At 38.9% G+C, this 20782-nt stretch overlaps 2 protein-coding genes across 13 annotated transcripts in view; one reads left to right on the top strand and one right to left on the bottom strand.

Annotated features, from left to right (window-relative positions):
• The window catches only part of BTBD10 (BTB domain containing 10), a 30404-nt gene extending 27204 nt beyond the window's left edge, over positions 1-3200 (top strand). For all 5 annotated transcript variants that reach the window (XM_069803928.1, XM_069803925.1, XM_069803929.1 and 2 more), the window contains 2 exons: positions 483-593; positions 2082-3200. In XM_069803928.1, the coding sequence (XP_069660029.1) occupies positions 483-593; positions 2082-2392 (422 nt within the window). In that variant the 3' untranslated portion in view covers positions 2393-3200. The remainder of the gene's footprint in view (positions 1-482; positions 594-2081) is intronic.
• A 308-nt stretch (positions 3201-3508) lies between these two features.
• Positions 3509-20782, bottom strand: part of BMAL1 (basic helix-loop-helix ARNT like 1) — a 53167-nt gene continuing 35893 nt past the window's right edge. For 7 of the 8 annotated variants that reach the window (XM_069803920.1, XM_069803919.1, XM_069803916.1 and 4 more), the window contains 10 exons: positions 20100-20217; positions 17750-17899; positions 16110-16356; positions 11610-11716; positions 11114-11264; positions 10422-10510; positions 8391-8499; positions 6534-6627; positions 4808-4910; positions 3509-4218 (listed from right to left, as the gene is read on the bottom strand). In XM_069803920.1, coding sequence (XP_069660021.1) covers positions 4058-4218; positions 4808-4910; positions 6534-6627; positions 8391-8499; positions 10422-10510; positions 11114-11264; positions 11610-11716; positions 16110-16356; positions 17750-17899; positions 20100-20217 — 1329 coding nt within the window. In that variant the 3' untranslated portion in view covers positions 3509-4057. The remainder of the gene's footprint in view (positions 4219-4807; positions 4911-6533; positions 6628-8390; positions 8500-10421; positions 10511-11113; positions 11265-11609; positions 11717-16109; positions 16357-17749; positions 17900-20099; positions 20218-20782) is intronic. The other variant, XM_069803923.1, reaches the window with a different exon arrangement.

The following is a 20782-nucleotide window of genomic DNA, read 5'->3' as shown; positions in this document are numbered from 1 at the left end:
CCAGTCCCTTCTTTTAAGGTGCTATAATCTAAATTTCAAAGGTGCCATCTTGTTCTGCTTCACAGGTCGGGGTTTTCTGAAACTCATTTGCAGACCTCTCGTATAATGGCAAGCAGAATGGAAAGATTTTTTTAATGTCTGCAGGAATTCGATCAAAAAGGGAAAAAAATTGACATGTCTTTTTTTGTGGAGGTGAGGTTGGGAGTATATAATGTGGTTTGCTCTGTGAATTGTCCTACTGCACTCCTAAATCCAACGAAAAAAACCCTAAGTGAATAAAACAGACTAAATTGATAGGGGAAAAGATGTGTAACCAGCCCATTTCACAGTGCCTTCAGCCATTTTTCTCAAGAGTTCTTGAGTCTCTCCCCCTATTCTGAAATAGAAATACAAAGCAAAACAGTGAAAAAGATAAATCTTTGTGTTTTAAGACTAGAATTTTAATCTTTGAATAGTTTTTCCTCATTAAAATGTATTTTTAGTTATTTACAGCACAAAGTTGTATAGATTCTTCAAATACATTGAAAATCGAGATGTGGCCAAATCAGTTCTGAAGGAAAGGGGGCTCAAAAAGATCCGACTGGGCATTGAAGGTAAGAGAAGCATTGCTTGCACACTTAATTCTATGGGGAAGAAGGTCTGCTGTGCTTCTCTGCTTTATGATCATCTCTGTAGTTGAAAAAATAAGGGTTGGTATTGTCTTTCATATTGAGATTAGATGATAAAATGGCAAGAGGGGGAGTGGTACCCAATAAAAACTGGTCCAGCTGGAAAACCCGATTACAAGCTCATGACTGGTCTACAAGATGTATCTGGCTGCTGCACTGTTTGCAGAGTAACTTAGGTGGTTTCTACTGACTTGCAACTCATGCCATTTGCCCTTTAGTTTTCACGCAAAATCTTCTCTGTACTTTTATTTGAAGTAATGATGCATTTTTACAGCTTTGTGTATTCTGTTCTTGGTCTGGTGTCCTTTTCAGGACTTGAAATGAAAAATTTGGTGTTAAGTGGCAGATAAATATTTTCTTTCAGGAAATACAAAACTACCAAACGGATCATTGAAGTGTGAAGAAATATTAATCTGAAATATCTTTTAAGTTAGGAGGCAAGTAAATCTCAGCTCCAGCTTTGCAAAAGACAACTACATTAAGCAGCGTTAGATTTTTATTGTGAATATAACAAGTGGGTTTCTTTGCATTTCATTTTCCTTTTGATTGTTGACCCAAATATTTAAAAATCCAGCCTTTATAATTTGCAGGATTTCCATCATTCACTCAGCAAGTTGTCATAGTTATGTTTGTTGTTTGCCAACCAAAAGCAAATGCTTTTAACTGCTTGTGATCTCTTAAGTAAGTTCAGCTGAAGGTGTTAGCCTTCAGACTGACATGCCATTCAACTAAACAAGAACTGGTTTTGTGTGTAATGCTGGCTAATACCAGAATATTTCTGCTGGCATTTCTTTTTTTAGACAAAAGAACAACTGTTTGACTAAACTTTTTAATGCTAGTGCCCCATAATATTATGTAACTTTCTAGTAAGGAAAATTATTGCTTAGGCAGAGGGGAGCAATGACTTGAACACAGCATAACCAGAACTGATAATTGGTCTAAAACGATGTATTTTCATCATTTGGTGAGCTGGGAGGAATGTGCTAGGACTCCACTTGGGAACCTGAACCACAGATCAGAGTGACACTGTTCTCTACTTCTGAGATCTCATTTCCTGCTTTCCAGGTCACAGTGTTTTAGAAACACCTGTCTTGCTTTTGGCTAAAGGAAGGAGCAACTAGCTTTGCCTGTGAAGTTAGGAAGAGTTGTCTGGTGGCAATATATTAATTACCGATAGCAGTGTAGCCTCCTTCCTTACGATTTGGTTGGTAGCTAAACTGCTGACTGCAGGTTCTCCTTGCATAGATAACATTAAGAAAGAACAACGCTGTTGATGGCATCTGTTGCTATTCAGGATGTTGATGGTGACAACTTCTAATCTTCACTACGCTTCACATGCTGCCTTTTTGTAAAAGAAAACCCTGAACTAAACTGTACAGGAAATGTTAACTCCTGCTGTACTCTGTTTCTTAGGTTACCCTACGTACAAAGAGAAAGTGAAAAAGCGACCGGGCGGAAGGCCAGAGGTGATTTACAACTACGTCCAAAGACCATTTATTCGGATGTCGTGGGAGAAGGAGGAAGGAAAGAGTCGGCATGTTGACTTTCAGTGCGTGAAAAGCAAATCTATTACAAATTTAGCAGCAGCAGCGGCAGATATACCCCAGGACCAGCTTGTGGTAATGCATCCTACCCCCCAAGTAGACGAGCTGGATATTCTGCCTATTCATCCTCCACCTAATAACAGTGAGATGGATACTGAGGGACAAAACCCACCTCTCTGATCTAGACTCTTACTAAAACAAAAGCATGCTACTTTAAAGTGACTCTGTACTCGACTCATACACTGCAATTCCAGTTTTTTCCATTGTGTAACAGTGTTTAGGATATTGCAGTATGGACCTTTGAAAAGACCAAAGGGAGTACCTGGTTGTTTTTGAAAGAGTACAGATCAAACATCCTGGGGTTACAGTGACGTACATGTATGTGTTTACCAGTAGGTTTGTGACATTGGTGATTTGTATGCTGGACTGTCCTCACTCTTAAGCCCATCAAAAAACAATGGGATGCTGGTGGCTAGTGTACATCGGTATTGTTACACAGGGGTTAGAATGTGGAATTGGAATTGATAGTAGCACTTTATAAATGGTTGATAAATGGAATTTGAAGCCATTTTTTATAAATGTATTGCACAATACTAACAAAGTGCTTCTATCAAAAGTATTAACTGTAAATAGTTTTGCTCTGAATAGATTGACCCTTTTAAAGTTATTGTATATGGTTGAGCACAAAACTACTTACTATTGGGTTTTTGGATTGAGGACATGATTCAATTACCCGTGTAACATCTTGTTAAACTCAAAGTTCTTTAGTGAATTTTTTCACTTGTTTGCAGCGTGAGCCATGTTCAAAAATTGTGAACAATGGATAGGGGCTTTATCTTAAATTTTGCCTTACCTTAATCTGTTCACAAATATTTATTTAATACATTTTTCATAAGTGTCATGAAATAGGAAAATGCAAATGGTTCATTCTTCATTTATTAATGATTGTAAACAAGTTTTTCATGCAAATAAAGTTTCCATTATTTTAGTGGGTTTGAATTATCTGTAAATGAGATTAAGTATTCAGATGAATTTTGAAAGTAGTTTCTCTTCTTTCTTCAGGGAAGGATGGTCAATATTAAAGTGAAAAACAAGTATTTCTTAAAGAGAAATCTGGTAATGTCAGCCCTACGCTACTGTTGTGTTTTTCTTAGTATAAACTTGAATGTAGGAGTAAGTAATAATAGCTTCTCTAGAAATTTATTGTAGTGACAAAGTCTTGTAAGTGTATGTATGTAAGGCATGGGTTTTCCTCCCTTTCCCCCCCAAGGCTAAAGAAATGATAAATACCATTACTTCTAGCATGCACCTTCAGCAGGGTTTTATCAAATTTATTTATCAAAGTAAATGCTCCATCTTAGAACAAGGGAAACATTTATTTTAAAAATATTTAACTGTCTAATACATTACACTTTAACAATATTTATAGTAAAGGATTCTTACAAGAAAGAATAAACAGCTTTATGGTACAATTAGTATAAGAAATATCCACATGGGGACTGTTTTGCAGTGTAAAAACACACCATACATCTGAAATGGTCATTTGCATATAAAAGCTACCACTGATGCCAGTGAGTTGCACAGTGATTTAAAAAAAATTTCAAACAACAGAATCCAAAATATACAGGTATTGTAAGCTATACACAGCTAACCAAATCAACACAGAACACTGTAGCAGGTTATTCCACTTTGTCTGAAGTTACACATAGTAGGATGAGTTGCATTCTGATACAGCTTTTACGAAATTCATACATAAAAGCTTCTCAGTCCAACAAGTTTCACAGACTGTAGAACTCCACCAGTAAATGCACTTTGATATTTGGATGTTGAAGCCAGGTGCATCATTTACAAGGGCCATGGCAAATCACTGAAGTCTACAGGGCCACCAAGACCTGCGTCTGCTTCAAGAAGGCTCATTATTACTGCCATCGCCGCTTCGTCATTGCTAGGGCTGCTTGATCCCTGATCGTTGTCAATCATATCAATGCCTATATGAGAGTTCTCCCCTGTAAGCATAAATACAGTAAGGTATCAGAAGTTTTGTTCACTTCACTTGCTATGGGCCCTTGCTGTATGACTTGAGGTAGGATATCTGAACAGGCTGAACTATTTTGGGAGTATTCATTTGTTCGATATACAGGTTGCCATAGTTTCAGGGAAACCACTGATACCAGGGTGTCAGAGGACAAAGGTTAGGTCACTCCTCCGAAATGACCAGTATGCCTAACAAAGACAACCTTATGTGCTATACTTCAACAGTAAGTAGATGATTAACATCTAGGAGTCAGCCTAGCTTTTCTTCTTGTCTTCAGTTGTGTAAAAGCATTCACAAAAAGCAGGTGAGTTCAGCTAATTCACACCTATCCAGCAAGAGAAAAGAGGCTTCCAAGTACTATCAAAAAAAAAATTACAATATAAAGCCAGCAAAATAGATTGCCAGGCTGCTCTTCAGGCAGTGGTAGGTTATGGGCCTTATGCTTCAGCTACAGCCTGCAGATGGTGAAAACAAGTTACTGCTAAAAACAGCCATCTTGTTTGAGTTGGCTATATTTGTTTAGTTGGTATTGAGGCATGTTAGTGCATGACTTCACTTACCGAGAATAGAGGAGTTGTCAGAATATGGGTAACCAGAGTTATCTTGGATTTGCCCAGACAATAACCCAGCTGAAGAAATGTCTGGAGTGCCACCATTCAAGATCTTGAAAGAAAACACAGAAGCCATGAAACAGCATGAAATATTGCATTAACTCTTAAATTGTCCTATATTGGGATTTTTAATACAGGGAAGGTGGGCTTCCAGAAAAAAAAGCACTACCTAAAGGCTAGCTAATCAGACTAGTTGTAAACTAGGAGCTACTTCCCCTGTATTATGCCCATCAAGCAGATGTCAGATGGATAGCGTATCACCACCAGAAGGGAAGAGATCAAGTCAGTGCTATATGCTAAACTTCTGCAAGTAACTTCTGAACAGCTACTAGAAAAAGTCCTCGGGATTTCTGTGGGGCATCTTTGTAAGTATTCCATCTGCAAGTGATAATAATTACAGATAACTACAGAATGCTTCTGAATTTACAAATACATTATATGTAAAGTACTGTCAACTAAGATCCTTAATTTTAGAAGTATAATCCTCCTAGAGACAGACTGCATGAGCTGAGCATTGCTCCTGGATCACAAGCCTAACCATTTTTTGGTACAGTGCAGCACAGCAGCACTGTGTACACCAGAGCTCACCAGGAAGAGAAGAGCCTTCTCCAGGATTCTTAAATAGCAAGTGAATAGCTGAACTTGAACCATAGTTTTGAACTGCTCAGATGTGTGTACACTTGAAAGTAAGTACTTGTGAGCTCCCTTCTGAGGGCAGCATCAGCTGGAACTTGTGGTGTTTATAGCAAATGTAGTCTTCTAACCAAGGAGACATATTGAGGGGTTAGCCTGTTAGAAGTACCCAGCTCTCTCTGTGTATTTTTCTTTATTCCATTTACAGTAGCCCCTACTATATGTAGGTATTGAATTATTGTAGGGCGGAAGGAGCAAGAATAACTATTCCTAGAATTATAACTGTTTGTTTCAACTTTCAAGTTTTATTTCAAGAACAAATTGAGGCAGAAATAGAAATATTTACTGTCAGCTATATGCTCTAGTACAAGCAATTCTTATGTATAGTCATCATAATTTCTGGGAAAAAAAAGTTAACTGAGTCTGAGGCAGTGTTCAAATGCACAGAATAAGGATTTGGATAAGTGCTTTTCTTGCCTTGAATATAACCACCGTAAGCAGCAATTTACTAGATGTCTTAAATGCAGCCAGTATAAGTGTTCAGGTGGTTAAGTGTTGGTAATGGTATGTGAGTGCTACTCAAGCAATCTTAGAACAAGGCATGGTACGTGGTATTGGTTTAAAAATAAACTGTTGGTGCACAGTAAAGCATCTAATTGTCATAGTTTTGCTACAGCAGTACAGTAAAACTGCTGTGATTCATTTGAGCACAGCACTCAAATGATAGCACTTCCAGTGTTCACCAGTATGTGGTGTTAAAGAGTTTTTGGAGGATCACGAGAGATGAGAGCTGTTTCTTGCAGCTCTGTTAAAAAAAAAAAAAGTGAAAAATCTAAAGAGCAGGTAGATCTCAAAAGCTGCCAGTGTTCAAGAACTACTGGTCTCTGCACTTTAGGGACTACTGTAAAGGGATTTCAGCCACCAGTATACTTTGACTTGCTGTCAGACTTTTTCAGCCAAACAGCCACATGTAATTTTACAAGCACAATCTCATGTTGCTTGCCCCTACTGCTACAAGACTGTTTGTAAAGCTTGTTCTTACCTTCTTGCCTCCTGGGGAGGATGTGTCGGGTGGTGGTGTGCTGGTAATGTTCAATGGACTTGAACCGCAGCTAGAAGGTGATGATCCTCTTATCCTAAAATATGGATAAAATAGGAAATGAATTTACCAGAAACTTTGAAACTTGGACTTGGAGTTTTATATGCCGACTTCAATGTCAGGTGGCATAAGGTGTTAAAAGCATGAACTTCATTTTTGTAATTTCCTCACTTTTTCAGTGTTTAACAAATCAGCAGAAGCAACGGTTTTATCTGCAGCTAGATGAACAGTTGGGTATAAATTGTCCAGCTTGCTCAGTCTGCAAGCTTTACCTCCCTTCCCTCCCTTTATTTGTTCCTGTACAGCCTTCACAGAGAGTCAGAAGGGAAAGGTCCTGGGTACTGAGCAAAGCCTCAGGTTTTTTTCTATTTTACTTCAATTTAGACTGGCTAAGAATTCAAGCTGCCTCAGTCACAGTAACCTAGACTCCTTAAGTGAGCTACTCATACAGAAGTACACTGGACATTTGATACAGTTAATTTTTTTTAAACTGTCCAGAGCAGCATTTTTCACTTCAATTTTCCATAGCTTGATCAAATACCATTTTTTTATTAATACATCATTCACTAACTGTAGAACCAACAAATCTTTCAACTAAAGGGAGGAGGGGTAGTTAACAGAGAAAAGCAATGGAAATGGGAATCTTATCCTTGGCAGAGTTCCCCTGGGAAAGCTGAACAGAAGGCAGCTTTGGAAAATAGTAACAGCTGCTGAAAAAGGACTGGAACTAACCCAGGGTCTTGAAATGAAATGAAGACATGGGTGGTAAGCTATACTGCTACACTCACTGAGGCTAACTAAGTGTTTTACAGCTACTAAAAGGGATGGTTAAGTTTCAAAGTATTGGTTCAGCCTTGGTGTGGCTTTTTTTCTTCCTCCCCTTTCTTTCTATTCTTATAGATGGGAAAGAAGCCTTACATGATAGGTCTGCTGTTCCCTTAAACAATGATGTAAGTAGTCTGGCCTGCAGCAGAAACAAATCTATGGGAAACAGACTTCGTGTTTTCCTGAATTGCAGCTCAGTATGGTTAAGTTACTGCCACTAAACATCTGCTGGATGAGACCACTTTTATAGAAAAGCGAACAATTCCCAAGAGGAAATTCATGAAGAATGGGGATTGTTAGCCAGTAGAAAATTAAGTGATACCCGTTGAAAGTAGCTGGTCACACAGGTGAGAAAGAGGAGATGGCTGTTCTGAGAGACAGCTATGATTACTACAGTCCCTTATTGAAGGGTGCTGCAGGACTTCTTGTTTAAACCAGAGACCTACATCATGAATTTTAGACAGGCTGCCCCTGGGAAGGCAGAGCTACCTTAATCATTGTGTCCTTACCCAAAGAGCTATGGGAGAACTGCACAAGCTGAACTTACATATCTAACAACTCTAAAAGCATCTGAGTTGAAAACAAACATTGCTTTTTTGGCACGTAGTCAATAGCTTTGGCATTTGGAGGTTGTGCCACTTACACCCTTAAGTCATTGGAAAAAGAATAGTCTGGAAAGGAATTTGTTTCTAGTTAGCTGTTCTTTTTAACTACTGTTTCTGGTAAACAGATAATTATCACCATTACAAAAAAAGTCCCAATATTAGTCTTTTACAGTAGAAAGCTGGATGGCTCTAACTTTTTCATTCTTTCACTATGGGCTTTGACTGCCTCAGGTATTCTGAATAGGTAGCTGTAGCTGTCTACTGACAAAATACAGTTGTATCATTCTGTATCCAGCTTGAAGAAAGGCTTCCTTAATTTCCTCCTAAAGAACAATACTGGTTCCTCTAACTTCATACCGTTTTTTCTCACCTGTGAATCTCCATGATTTCTTCAGCAATCATCCTCCCTATTTTACCTGCCCCGGCTCTTGTTCCACCTGGAATTCCAGGCACAGCAGGATGGGTCCTTTTTGGGCCACCTAAAACGAGTAGGTATCTTAAGGTCAGAGAAAAGCTTGCAAACCTTTTCCAAAAAGCATTTGTATTTAGGCACGCTTTGACAAGCTGCAGGACCTTCTGAACCATATTTATTTACAATTCCACCAACTGGTGAGTACCTTCAAATGTATGTAAAGCTCTGACTTGTGCTGAGTTATGCTATGTCTCTTAGACATCCCTCTGTGCCAGCAGGTACACAACATCTCCTCACTCTTAATCAGAACCGGGCTGTGTCAAGCATCTGGTAGTACCTCTTGTCCAGAGTCGGTACAGACTAGCTTGTCAGACCTGCTTTATCCTGTCCCTGAATAGGGTCATGTCCAAACATGTTTCTTCTTTGCTTTGTGTGAAGAACCTGCCAGCACATATTCCATCCTATATGGGGTACGCCCAAGCTACCCGATGAACATAAATAAACCCCCTGTAGGTAACTGCAAGTACCTAAAAATTGAGGATAAAGTGAGGTCTGAACAGTTAGCAGCTCACTGTTACATTAATGTGATTTGACACTTGCACAACACTTGAGAGGTAGTCAGGAAGGAACCCAATATACTCCAAGGCATAGCAAAGAAAAGATCACGTACTGAAAGGGCAAGAAAACCCTTAGCATTGCTTATCCATAATGGATAATTGCCTTCTTTTGGAAATTCATATTTAACAATAGCAATCCTCAGTTTCTATGTCTCAGACCCATCAGGAGGTGAGAAGGTTCACCTAAAAGGTCATCAAATCCTTACCAGACCCAGAACCACTTGAAATTAAACTTCACTCAGTTAAATTTCTTTTCTGGGGACAAGAACTATCAGTATAATGTTATTATACATCTGGTTTCTTTCCAAAGGCTGTGTTGTGGCAAGAAGCTTATCCTATTACAGAACAGTTTGTTCTGTTATTTTGTTTATTTCATTCTCAGGATGCCCAGACACCACGTTACTGCCATTACTCTACCTTCAATTACTAACCATCGAGCCTACATGGCAGCTTCTCTTCCTACCACTGTCAGCTGCCCCATGCTTTGCCACCTTTCCTCCTCCATACTTGCACTTACTGACCCTCGCTTTTCACAACAGAGATAACTGAAAAGCCCAGCTTTGCCAAAGTCTTGCACTGTTCTGCTAAGTGTATTGTGTACAACTTACAAAGCAACTCCAGATCTGCAATATCCTTGCTTTACAGCTACAAAGGCATAGGTGATAAAAATAGTATCTAGTAAATAGGGTCTCTAAAAGCAATGGTGCCCAAGTCTTCAGAAAGAATCTCAGTACTATCACCATCCTTCTTCCCCTGTCTTTCATCCATGGTCTGTCACTGCATCCTTCTACTCTACCACACTTCCCCTCTGCTCCACTAATACTTCATTACTACACCAAGCTCTGCTCCACATTATGCTGCACACCACCCACTGTAAAAGATGGTTTGGTGATCTGCAGCACTCATAACAAGTCCACGATGATCACCACAGGTCAGTCTTCATGTCTTGACAAAAAGTCAAATCAAGGGCAGGTGAGGGGCAATAAGCCAAACGGCCAGACTGTATTTATGATCCGTTCACCCTCTGAGTAGTCATCTGCACTGACTACAGAACTTGAAGTCACTCTTGGATGATGTACAAATAGCACCATCCACGAAGGCAAGCATTGCTCCTCTATGTCACTCCTCCAACCCTGTTTATACTTGTTTCTTTTAACTGGCTGATTCACTTCTCCTTTGACCAGCTTAGATCCAAAGTTGGCATTTAAGTTCAACAAGGCAAGAACTGCATTAGCACTCTTTTGCCCTAAAGCTTATTTTTCTTTAAGATATTAACAAATTCTCAATGCAAAAGTGCAGCAAATTTGTGCATGCAGGATTAGCTGCTAACAAGGCATGACTGCCAATAATTGCCTCACAGTACAGCAGTTACCTTCTCCAGCCTGAAGCACGCTGTCCATGCTGTGTGGAGAAGCCACAAGCTGTGGAAAGGCTGCATCTCCACTATCAAGTACGTTGGTGCTGTGGATTTCAAGAATTAGAAGAATCAGTGATTAAAAACCCTGCAAAACAGTCACTCTGCCAGTGTGTCACAATGGAATACTTCAGGGTTTAAGTAGTTTGTGAGTCACCATCACCTCTGTGAAAGAAGCACTGTGACTGACACCAAGGCTAGGTGAACAACCGAAATAAACCACCATGTTACAAGTCAAACTGTGCAATGCAGAACCCAAACAGCTTCTCTTGTAAGAGAATTCCTCTACAGCAGTTATTCTACTGCAAAGTCACTGCACCGGTACAGAACCCTCAAGTAAAAAGAAAAGGGATGGGGAAGTCCCTTCAAAAAGCAAAGAAATGCATCTCCCGTAAGTCCCGACAAAGACTGGAACCCCAGGTTTTCCCAAAGAAAGAAAATATCTGTATTTCTGCAGGCTTTAATAAATAGATATTAAACTACTGCAGTTATTAAACCAATTCCCCTCTCCCCAGATATGCAGTTCTGGGCGTTACCTGGAGGAGACACCTACTGTCATATAGAAGTGCACATATTTAGGTCAAATCTCATCTGAAAACAGGGCAAAGCAATCAGCATTTACATGCATTTGCTAAGAGGAAAATACTTACGAAACAACTGTATTTGTTGAGACGATGTATTCTACTTCTTTGGTCCAAGGGTTCATGAAACTGAACCAGCGACTCCGCAATGTAATAAAAGAGCCATCTTTTATTTTAAACTTGTAGCAGTTAGTTGTAATTTTTTCTCTTGTCTGCAAAACTAAAGATGGGCAGAAAGCAAGTAACCTTGTGTCAAAGAGGCACCACCACTACATAAGCAGAGCCCTTATCAGGGAAAGCTCAGTTAATTCCTCCCTTCACCCCCACAGAAAAATGTTATTTCTGCAGTCATCTCCTCACACCCAACCTGAACCTCAAATATTCACTAAAAATCCATGGAAGTCTAAGATAATCATATTGTTTGGCACATGCAGCACAATGTTCTTCACTAAAGCATTTGCAAACAGAAATAGCTGAATCTTTTCCAGTTTGTTTGGTTTTCTTAATACGCAACTTTTCCCAATATTTTTACAAAATTTCTTTGCTGAATTATTAATAATCGTACCTTGTCTATGGCATTCTGCAAGATGTCCTATATCATCTTGATGAAAATATTCATAACACGAAGTACCTAGAAGTTCCTGGGGTAAGTATGCCAGAATGGCTGTTGCCCTTGGGGAAGGGAGGTAGAGAGAAAAAAATTCATTTCAAGTTGAAGTATTAGTGACAGATTACTAGAACTCACACTGAAATTGGGTAAGGCTCAAGTAACATTGAAAGGTATTTTCAGCTTAGAAGGTAAAAAAATTCATTAAGAATACTCTTTTTAATTCTCAGGTAACTAGAAAGTACGTAACACCAACAGCCCTCAGGTTTTATAGTTGACCTATCACCACTGGAGGGGATGTAAGACTTTCTAAATAGCTTCGGAAGTATATTGTAATTTTGAGAATTTAAACCTGAATGAAGCTGCCTTGTAGCAGCCACAAGATAATATGAAGCTTTCTGCATAAAATGCCATTGAAAGATAGACATCAAAGGTTTGAAGAACTGCCATGTTCCTCTGCATACCCATCGTGCTACTACTGCACAGAGGCCAAATTGTAGCGTAAGTGTTTCAGGAGCATCTTCTCCCCTCAAGTCACCAGCCTTAACAGCAGGACAAAAAAACGCCCCACCAAACCCTGCACCCACACCTGTAAAAAAGAAAGGTTAACAAACAGAAGTTTCCCAAATAAGCAGTAAGAGACCTACTATGTGTCTCCGTTTTAAATCAAACAGGAGCATGAAGCAAATACACCAACTTTTTTTTTTCATCAGAACCAGCCATAAAGTCAACTGATTTTCTTCCTCATCAGAAAACTTTAGAACGAAATACACCTGCGATCTGCAACATGGGAAAGACATGGATTCTTGATGTGACCCTCAGGTTGTTTTCAAGGAACTGTTGGCAAGGACGGAGGACCTCTCAAGAAACTAGGAAAAAAGAAGACTTTGTGCATCAACTTGGTAACCCAAGCTTTAAACTGAGTTCAAGAGGAAAAGGCAAAGCAATGCTGCAGGTAAGTGACAATGAGCTATACAACAACCTAACACAAGGGGAAAGGGTCATTCTTGACAAGGAAGAAGCTACAGTGGACCCTAGACATCTGTATGTTAAAACAGCTCTTGAGTTGCTAATGATTTATAGAAGCTGCAACACCTTCATTAGGGTAACTCATCTAACCCAGAATACCAACATGAAAAATAACATGAGGGGGAGGAGGGAGGCAGAAGAGACTTGCTGTCACCTTATACATTAGGCTCATGTACACTTGCCTCTAGCCCCCAGAAGACAGCATAAGACAGACTTTTGAGCGTATCTGGGGAGGAACAGTACATTACTGCTATCATGGTGCACAGAACACAGCCACCAGCCAGGGAAATCATTCTAAGACTTCCTGGAAAAGGAAGAAACAGTTGAGAAAGGAACAAAGCAGGACAAGACATCCAGGAAGACCCTGAAACGCACACCATTTAGTTTAGAAGATAAAGAACACAGTCAGAATCAAATCTGTAGGAGCCCTCGCAAACTGCTCAAGGGCATCAGAAGAGAAAGTAACATGGCTGAACGTTTGAGTCTGAGATCCTCACTAGAAGAATGGAGAACAAACAAAACTACTGAACTACAGTGAACTTTGATTTTGTACATTTCTTAGAAGAAAATTTACCAAAAGAAAAATGATAGTTCTTTGAACAAATCAGAGTAAGAGTCACTATTCCAATGCAAATGAAATAAAAGGGTAATAAGGAACAAACCTGGGTGATCATCACCTCTTCTGCAATCTCAAAAAAAGCCCAAATTAAATATTATAAAATGTAGAAATTAGTACATATTAACTTTGAATAAGAACAGCAGGAAAAACACTGAAGCACAAAAACCATAGCATTTAAATGCAGGGCATTTTTGGTTTTTCCCCAGACACATTAAAAGCATTCAGCACCAATCAGGTGGCTTACACCTCAAGTCCTCATTGACAGGGAGCTTTAAGACATCAGCCTTGGAGAAGGAAACATTACAAGTATTCACATGAGAGAAATTTTCAAACTGGCTTTTGCCTGGTGAACCTTATCCCAGGAGACTTAAAACTGCTGACAGCTCCAAGACTGCTTTGATGAATTATCTCCGAGAGCCTGTAGAGAACCACAAAGCGGCAAAACATACAGTCTACCTTTAAAAAGGAAGAGCTAGGAACCAAGTCAACCTTATTCCAGGATTTTTCTAAGAACTGTAGCAACCAAGCCTTTCAACAGCACTGCAGTGGTGGGGAAACCTGACATAGATGGGTAACAACCAATATGGGCACCAGTAAGCAACTTGTCAAACCTTTTACATTTACTTTCATAGCAGGATAAACAGGCTTTTTGGAAAGGAGAAGATACCAAATTACAGATGATGTCAAAAGACTTAGCGAATGCAATATTTGACTATATTCTATTAAGCAAGGAAGGAAATTGTTCTTGTCGTTGAATTTCATCCTTTATTTACTTTTTTTCCTTAGCTTGCTTCTCCCAACTTAACACGGCAGCTCTGAATTCTGAAGCTGTATATGATGTCATCTACATATATAATAAACTTAATTTTACTCTCAAATTCACCATCCAGATTCATTAAAAGTATGGAAGAAGTAAGAGGTGGGATGGTTCTCTTTAAAGCTCTGTTCAGTGTAGCCCGCCATTTTGACAGTGAACTATTTAGTAGTTCTCTGACTGTGGTAGCCCAGGTAATTAGCACCTAATCTATAGCACTTCTTCTGCAGGGACCATGCGATCCATAAGGACAAAACGTTAGGGTCACAGAGAGTTTAAGTGTTTCTTTCCTGGATTCCCTTGGACAAATGACAAAGGAACAGTGCAAGTCTGTATGAACAAAAAACCCCAACATAGAAATAAATTAATAGTTTTCAACTTTTACAGGTGCCTAAATATTCTCTAGTGGAAGCACAGATCACAGGAGGCCAAGTTTAAGCCTACGGAGGAGGCCTTCTTAAAAAAAAAACACCAAACAAAAACAAAAACCAAAACAAACAAAACCCCAAAACAACAAAACAAAAAAAACCAAACAAAAACAAACAAAAAACAAACAAAAAAACAAACCCAAAACACAAACCACCACCAAACCTCCCTTTCAAAGAGTCCTTTGAAGTAGTATACACATTCCAAGGACTGTAAACAACAGCTGGAAAACAATTAAATAACAGCACATGTGTTTAAATCCAATGGGTCAACATTTTCTGAGTCTTATTATTTTAGAAATACTTCAAAATTATCCATCAGGAATAAGTCTGATCTTTTGAAAATAGAACTCATTTATCAACTACCATACTTTGGCATTACAGAATGGCACACTTAGAGCAACAGAAAGGCTACAAATGCTCTCATAGTTCCCAGAGCGATCATCAGCTCTAAGCACTGCTGCCGAAGAGCTGGTATTTCAAAAATCCTTCCATCAGATTAAAAACAAAAAAACCCAAACAACCCAAACAAAAACCGCAAACCCCCAAAACCCCACCAGCCCAAACAGATAGACAACATTAAAAAACAAACAAACAAAAAATTCTTCTTACTGTACTTCCTCTCAAGACTATCAGCTCTATTTCCTCTCAAAGTCCACTAAAAATCAGCTGACACACCAGACACACCCCTGAAAAATTCCAGCAGACAGATTCTGTCAGAGTTCAGACCCTGGGCTTTTCTACATTGTAAGCAACTGAGCCTCAACCCCAGGCAACCTGAAAGAGCCTCATCTGGACAGTCTCAATCCACCTTGACAAGGAAGGGAACCAAAGCAGCTCTCCATTAACATCCTTCAACCACCTTTTTTCCCTTGATGATGCCAGTTATTTTGAAGGAAGACCCAGGTCATGTCTCCCCGCTACTCAAGAAAATTCAAGCAGTTTCTTTTGAAAAATGTAAGTATTAGCCTTTCAGATAATAAATTTGATGTTTGAAAGAAGATACCGCAGTGGTACAAGTTCTCAAACCTTTTCCAAGAGGTAAAGCTTATGAAAAGCTTGCTTTCTTATAAATACAAAAGATCACATAGAGAAGTATTAATTCAGCAGCATGTGTTCAAGTATATAGTTAAATAAATGTATATGCTATCAAAGCCTAATGCAGCCTGTGCAATAACTTAACTATGTAGTGTTTGCAAAAGTTTTCAAACAAAGAGATAATAATTACAAAGTCCATTTTCAAAATAGGACAGCACATTCTTCTGAGGATTACATACATACATCCCCTTAACAAATGGGTAGAAATCATCCCTAGATTATTCTGTCTAGTAAGTGATATTTTTTGAGGGTTTTGGTTTTTTTTAATTTAATCAGTAATACTGCATAAATACACAGCAATAGCTTTGAGCTCGGTCTCAAAAACTGAAATAACTTGCAGTCAGGATTTAGTAAAAAGCTGTAAAGAACAGTCATTTCTTTTTTCAACAGTATTTACACTGCTTTACGTATAACTGTCAGTAAAGCAGTGTTGAGCAGTGACTTATTGTGGAAGTTATTACAAGCATTCTTACCTCTGATCTACAAAAACAAATTTCCCATCTATTGCATGCCGAGAAACATATTCTGTAGGTTTCACCCTGATCTCACCGTTGACTGGCTGTGGTACCACATGAGGATGCAGCCGTCCAATTGCAACAAGACAGCTTAAATTACAACCCTCGTTATCTGGTTCATTATCTTCATCTAGTCCCATTTTTGTTGGCGGCCAGCTTTTTAAATATCCTGTACTATGAATAGTGCAAAAGCTTTTGCGGTCTGCTGTAAGAAGAAAAAAAAAAAAAAAACAACAAACAAACACAACAAAAACCAAAGAAGCAGTTAGGTCATGGATACTGCTTTGGAGAACTTCATCTCGGTTCTGCTAATAATGCATCTCCTCTCTTATCCAGGAAATTTGGGATACTGTTCACTAACAGATTTTTCAGTACTCCTGCTTCAATGCAGTTAATCTGAGATAATTCAATAAACAATTTATCTCTGCAAAACCATTGTTTATACTGAAACAGCACATAGTTCAGACCAAGGTCGCTTTTAATAATCTTTAAGTAGAAATTGCATCACATTTTATTATTTCAGCAAAGGATACAAATAATCTAAAGGACTGTTTGAAGAAATTAGTGCATTAATAAATAAACGCCCTTTTCAACTTAACATGAGGCTCCTACAAAAACCAGGAACAATTTGGCTGGCAGAATACACACTCTTTGGGGTGTACAGGGGATAGCTGTACATAGGAGTGAGGACGAAGATTCACAACAACAAGTAACGCAGTCAGTATCCGAAAGGAGAACTCGTATTCCTCAGCACTGAGCAGGCCTTAAAACTGCAAGGAAGAAGACTTTCATAGACCCAAAGAATAAAAGGCTTATGCCTAACTCCACAAACTGGAGTTTCCTCAGAGATGAGCACTAAAGCATGATCCAAGGTCGAAGCTGTGCCTAAACCTAGCAGGAAGTACTCGGGGGGCAGCTGTCACATCCAGAGACAAAATGCTGAAATTGCCTTCTGTTCTCCAGTTGACACTTTGCACAACACATTTGGTATTAAAGTACTCAAACAAGAAACTTTCAAATTTGGACTAAATATATATTCCAACATGTCTAGAATAATACTCTGCAGAGGAAAAACATATTACCAACTTCAGTAATGTTATGACCAAATACTTCTTGTGTAGAAATGCTGTTTCCAGTACTCAGAATGTACCAAAACCACATATGAACTCAGAGTAAACTCATTTTTTAAGTTGGATATCCACCCAAATATCACTTGTCAAATATGGAGCACAGAAATAGAATGGGTAACAGCTCCCCTTCGTTGGAGATATTGGCTAGGTCAAGACTGAATGTGGTATGATCAATGTCTGAAGAAGATGCAATAACCACACCAGAACTGGCAGCACAAACTGCCTGCAAAAATTTCAAGAAAGCAGAGAGGAGAATTTGGCTTTATATGCTAATACAGTGTGTAAGAGCTACTGGGGCAGGGTTGGGGAGGAGGAAGTATGACGTAACAGACCTAGACATAGTTCATTATCTTAATAAGAAACATGGACAATGTTCAATAAATACAGAAAATTTAGCTACTGCAAATAAACATTAAAAAAAAAAGCCTGACAGCCATTACATTTGGTAATAAAATGCGTAATTGTTACCTTTCTTCTTTGAACAGGTTGAAGGAAAATCCTTATCTTCTACTTTCACTGAAGGTCTATTGCACTTCATCCTACAAAAAAAGGACCGTCTTGCTCCAGAACATAGTCGTGATGGCCCAGGTGTTATATCAGTTTTAACTGGGAGTCCAGCTGTAGCAAACAGAGGAAGTGAGGAAGCCACCTTTGTCAGGTAAAAAGTTAACCACAGAAATGATTGTATCATACAACCCAACTGTACTGTGTTTCACCTTTCCTGGGACTTGCACTGAAGTCCTTTTATATCCTTCTTCAGAAGCAGAAGTCCTGTTTTGGAGATTTTCACGTAAGTGAATATGTGCAGGACTCAACTGACCATATCAACATTAGAATTTCTGATTACACTTTCTAGCATGAAAACATTGACACAAGCTTGAGAACACAGGGCTCTAAATGCAAAAATTAGCAAAAGATTGTACAAATCCACACAAGTTTTGCAATAAACGTTGTGATTTCTTTGAACATTAATCAACTGATTAAAAAGAGAGAGAGATTATTTACCCATAAGAAGAGCAGTACTTCATACATTGTCACTCAATAGGCCCATGACCCTTCAGACTGCAAGCCTTTTCTATCACAACACCCACCCAGAGAGCACAAAGGCACGTATAGAGCAGAAGAGGCCCAGTGCCATTCCGGGTCCATCTCAGCTGGTGTGTTTCTAGACATCAGATTTTTTCGTTGTTCTGATGGAAGGAGGAAAAAAGGTAGCAGTGACCTACACAGGGACTGCAAATCCCCAAGACCTCCAGTAGGTGTAAGAAGTCTCTCTAGCCTCACAGAAATAAGTGCGTATGAACATGCCCTAACAATAAGTCCTGACCTTTATCATATTCTTGCAGGAGATTTAGATTCTTTCCTGTGGAAAGTAACTGGAGAAACACAGTACCAAAACACACATCAACTCTGGGAGCCAACAGCAGAGTGCTGGTACAAACAAAGCTCCAGGAAGATGCCTGGCATGCATCAGGAGTACAGGTATCAGCAACACCAATGATGCAGCTGGAGCTCCAGGGGACCGTGCTCCAAGAGCTGGTGGAGGATTTAAATCACATAGCAACTTTTCCACAGCTTGCTATCCACTTCAACCATTTTCTGCATGGCGATATGTATAAATGAACAGCTATAAACATGTACAAAAAGTTCTAGGGCCCTGTAGGCTTTCAACGTAAGGAGGAAAACAACAATGCCAATGTTTTAGCATAAACTGTGCCTCCCTTAAAATTAGAATACAGTGAGGTCACCTCAAGGAGGTCAGACTGTCCTGCATCACATGCACTCTAAACCGCTGTTCAGTGGTGAGAGTACAAGCTGTGCCTGAGTCACTCATGCCAACGTAAAAATAAATACATACAAACATACTAGTACTCTTTAAGAATATGAGTTGTTGAAATTCTACCAATCAGTCTATCATAGCAGATGGAAGACTGTAATTCATAGTATTTATTTTTGCCCTAACTTTGTCAGAGGCATACAAAAAAAGGAGCTAGCACTGGATATACATGCTTGACAGCCAGACAAAACCAGGAGCCAGAAAAACTTCAGTTGATCCAGCTGGAGCCTGTAGGCTCACTGCCCTGGAATGATCTCTCTCAGCTTCAGTTTCTGAAGTTGAGCTGGTGGCTTCTCTGAGATGAGATCCTAGAGATTGCTGTTCCTGACAAGCACGAGACTTAATGACCTGGAAATCTGCAGTTGTAAGATACCACCTTCTACTTAAGCAAAGCAGACTCCTGTTATGAGAGTGAATTTAACACCCACTCACCTCAAAAGCAGTAGAGATACAGAACTACTTTAAAATACCAGGGTGGAATAGAGCTAAGAGACATAGTAGGAAATGATTCCAAGGACCAGGTTAAAAACCTTATAAGAGAAAGGTTAGGTCACTGATGGAAGTGGCAATAAGTAATAAATAAATGAATAAAAGAATCCTCTATCATGACTGATGGCTAAGGATTACCAAAATAATACTGAGTGTATTCTGACCATTGAGAATTACGGATTAGAACAAATGCTTCATATGTTTTAATGGGAAAAATTAAACCTTTGATGCCTGGAAAAGAGAGGATACCTCACAGGTCAAGCCAGTTAAACTAACGTGTCTATACTGCAGCGCATGCCCAACCTACTAGCTTCCACATTCAGATATCTCTTTCATACTTACTTTTTTTTTTTTCTGTCTAAGCTAAAACTTCCTTGGCATGACACAATCCAAACAGCACCCCCCACACACACACTTCTGACATCAGGCAAATATTCAGAAACGGTGAATCTGGCTACATGACACTGTTTTTCAACAGGTGGTAATACTTACTTTTTGCATCTATAAGCCTTTCTCGTGGCGCAGTGTCAGAAGAAGAGAGCTGCTCTTTCACTTTGGCAATGTCTTTAGGATGAAGGTAATCAAATAAACTTTGACCAATCAAATCATTCTGTAGAGATTGAATATTCAGTCAAAAATTAAAATAATTGTTCAGGATATTTTCTCAATTTTAGCATGCATTATAAACAATCCTTTTACATATAGGTCTAGCCAAGGAACATCAAAGACCTGAGATCCAGGATTTAATGGAAGGTATGTTTTCTCTGTATATTTAAGTTATGGCTAGATTACATAGTAATTTCATTATGTTTAGTAAGAGTTTTGCAGAAATAGCATGCTTAATCCACCACCAACAGATAGTGTGGTTTCTCTTCAGTCTCACTTCATATGCTATACATTTGAAGGAAAAAAAATCATAATTGCAAATGTTCTTTTTCAATATTTACATGATGAGTAGGTATTTAGTATATAATATACCTAACTAAAGGCTGGCTGAGGAAAACTTTTGAAGCTAACACAGTTTTTAAATTTGCTAGGGAGGGCAGATGACAGAAAGAATGAAGAATATTATTTACACAATATATGGTGCAAGTTAAGCCTCACATTAAGCATATATTAAAAACCTGGCTTTGGTATAATTGCTTCCCAGTTTCCATCAGTAAGTATGCTAGCAA

Source organism: Haliaeetus albicilla, chromosome 16 (assembly GCF_947461875.1).
Source record: "Haliaeetus albicilla chromosome 16, bHalAlb1.1, whole genome shotgun sequence".
In the NCBI taxonomy this organism is placed as follows: domain Eukaryota; kingdom Metazoa; phylum Chordata; class Aves; order Accipitriformes; family Accipitridae; genus Haliaeetus; species Haliaeetus albicilla.
This window is presented reverse-complemented; position numbering and strand designations above follow the sequence as displayed.